The 2,520-nt window shown below is 48.5% G+C and overlaps 1 protein-coding gene across 1 annotated transcript; it reads left to right on the plus strand.

Moving 5' to 3' along the window:
• Positions 1 to 261: 261 nt before the first annotated feature.
• Positions 262 to 2,078, plus strand: nr0b1 (nuclear receptor subfamily 0, group B, member 1). The gene is made up of 2 exons (XM_033617070.2): positions 262 to 1,155; positions 1,449 to 2,078. Exons 1-2 carry the CDS (start codon positions 498 to 500, stop codon positions 1,688 to 1,690), a joined length of 900 nt encoding a protein of 299 aa, XP_033472961.2. The 5' UTR covers positions 262 to 497; the 3' UTR covers positions 1,691 to 2,078.
• The last annotated feature ends 442 nt before the right edge of the window (positions 2,079 to 2,520 follow it).

The raw sequence follows: 2,520 nt of genomic DNA on the forward strand, positions 1-2,520 counted from the left end.
TAAGCAGACCTATTGACTGCTGCTTTTTTTTTTTGCTTTTAGCTGTGATACATTGTGCAGTTGGGCTAAGTCACATATTTTGTGTTTTAATTTGAACTTTTCTCAACCTTTTGAGGCAAAGAAATATTTTAGCTGTTCTAAATTGTTTGATTTTTTTTCTCTTTTTTGGAAAAATATAATTTTATTAGGCGTCTTTGAATATGTGAGAGCCCTAGAAAGTGTGTGCGTCTTTTTAGGCGTGTGTGTGTGTTACAGAGGAAGAAGAGGAGGAGGTGGAGGAAGAGGAGGTGCCTGAGAACAGGGAGGCGGAATATGGAGAGAGTCTGAGGCAGCTCTCAAAGCTCAGGGACAGACAGGAGCTAATATAAACGTGCTGCCCTTCACTCGGGGCTAACAGGGGCTAAGAAAACAGCGCTACCTCTGTCGCCCGACCTCCTGCGCTTCAAAGAGACAGCGGGACGCGCGGAGCTCCGGCCCATGTAGAGCGGCCAGCGGCCATGGCCACGCTGGAGGGCTGCCGCTGCCGGGGTGCCAGCGGCCGGAACAACAACAGCATCCTCTACAGCATTTTGAAGAGTGACAACCTTGTGCCCACCGAGGAACAACAACAACAACAACAACAACATCCCCAACAACAAACATTGCAACACTTGCTCAACAAGACCTCCTCCTCCTCCTCCTCTGCCACCGCCGCCCCAGCCTCGCTGCAGGAGCTCCGGCAGCAGGCGTGCTCCTGCGGCTCGACGCGCCGCCGAGGCATCCTGCGCTCCCCGCAGGTGACGTGCAAAGCCGCCTCGGCGGTGCTGGTGAAGACGCTGCGCTTCGTGAAAAACGTGCCCTGCTTCCGCGAGCTGCCCGAGGACGACCAGCTGATGTTGATCCGGAGCGGATGGGCGCCTCTGCTCGTGCTGGGGCTGGCGCAAGACCGGGTGGACTTTGAGACCACGGAGACCGTGGAGCCCAGCATGCTGCAGCGCATCCTCACGGGTGTACCGGACAGGCAGAGCGAGGTGCTGGCCGGCCAGAGCAGGGGGGCGGCCGGGGTCTCTGTCGTGGATATCGAAGCGATCAAAGCGTTCCTGAAGAAGTGCTGGAGTGTAGATATCAGTACCAAGGAGTATGCGTATCTGAAAGGAGCTGTGCTGTTCAACCCAGGTATGTAGGCTCCTCGACACCTGTGCGTCAAAGTTATTCAGGCTCCAACTATCTCCACTCAGGCTGGGTTTATTATACACTCATTTGGATAATAAATAAGAAGCATAGTGTAGAGACAGTCATGCTTCCAAACAGCAACATGTGCGTCACTGAAATTAGATACCTACTTAAGTATTTAGGGATTTTATCGCATCTTCTTGCTGACAGCTGTCGTATTTACACCATCTGTGGCAACCTGACAGAGCCTTTCTTTCCTCTCATCTCACCCCTTCTTCCCTTAATCTCTCCCCCAGATGTGGAGGGTCTGCGCTGCCTCCACTACATCCAGTCCCTGCGTCGGGAGGCGCACCAGGCTCTCAACGAGCACGTCCGGCTGATCCACCGCGAGGACACCACTCGGTTCGCCAAGCTGCTCATAGCCCTGTCCATGCTGAGGGCCATCAGCCCGCCGGTGGTCGCTCAGCTCTTCTTCAGACCCGTTATAGGGACCGTCAGCATCGAGGAGGTGCTCATGGAGATGTTCTACGGGAAGTAGAGGACAAGTCCACAGTGGACCAGACATGAATTCAGCACATCCAGCTGCCAGAGGGGACTGACACGCTCCAGAGCTCTGACTAGGTGGGGAGGTGAGGGCAGGATGGAGAGGATGTTTTAGAGACTGAATTTGCAACTACTGTATGTGGGGGATCTTCAAGGACTGGGAGATGACCACCACAGGCAAAAGAGAGTGTGTGTGTGTGTGTGTGCGTGCGTAAGTGTGTGTGCATGAGAGAGTGAGAGACAGGACAAGAGTGTGTTGAAGGCAAGAGATGTTATTAATAGAGGAAAAAAAATACAAAGCAGCTGCTGGAATTCATAACTTATTTGTTTTTATAAAAACTATTTTTCTATAATAAAAAATACTCTCAGAACTTTTCTTTTTTACTCTTGTGTGTGTGTGTGTGTGTGTGTGTCTAGGATATTATAATTAACTAAAACTAGGTGTGAGAAAACTAAACTAAAATAAAAAATTAAACTTTAAGACAAAAAAGAAACCCCACAACTAAAATGATATTGTGTACTAACAAAAGTAACTTAAATAAAATAAAAACATCAGGGAATTTGGTCAAATTCGTCAACACAACAAGCACGAGGAGGCATCGATGCATGTCAGTTTACTGAAACTGGGATGTCTATAGGAGTATGAGTCAACTGCTTTCACGAAGTGTTGTTTTAATCATAATACCCACTCTACACGTCTTAAATCTTGCCCTAAATACCCCCTAGTATTATAATTTAAAAAAGAAACTAAAACTAACACTGCAACTGATCAAAACTAAACTTAAACGAAATGTTTTTAACAATAAAACTAAATTGAAACGAGCA

The sequence above is a fragment of the Epinephelus lanceolatus genome, chromosome 14 (genome assembly GCF_041903045.1).
Source record: "Epinephelus lanceolatus isolate andai-2023 chromosome 14, ASM4190304v1, whole genome shotgun sequence".
In the NCBI taxonomy this organism is placed as follows: Eukaryota; Metazoa; Chordata; class Actinopteri; order Perciformes; family Serranidae; genus Epinephelus; species Epinephelus lanceolatus.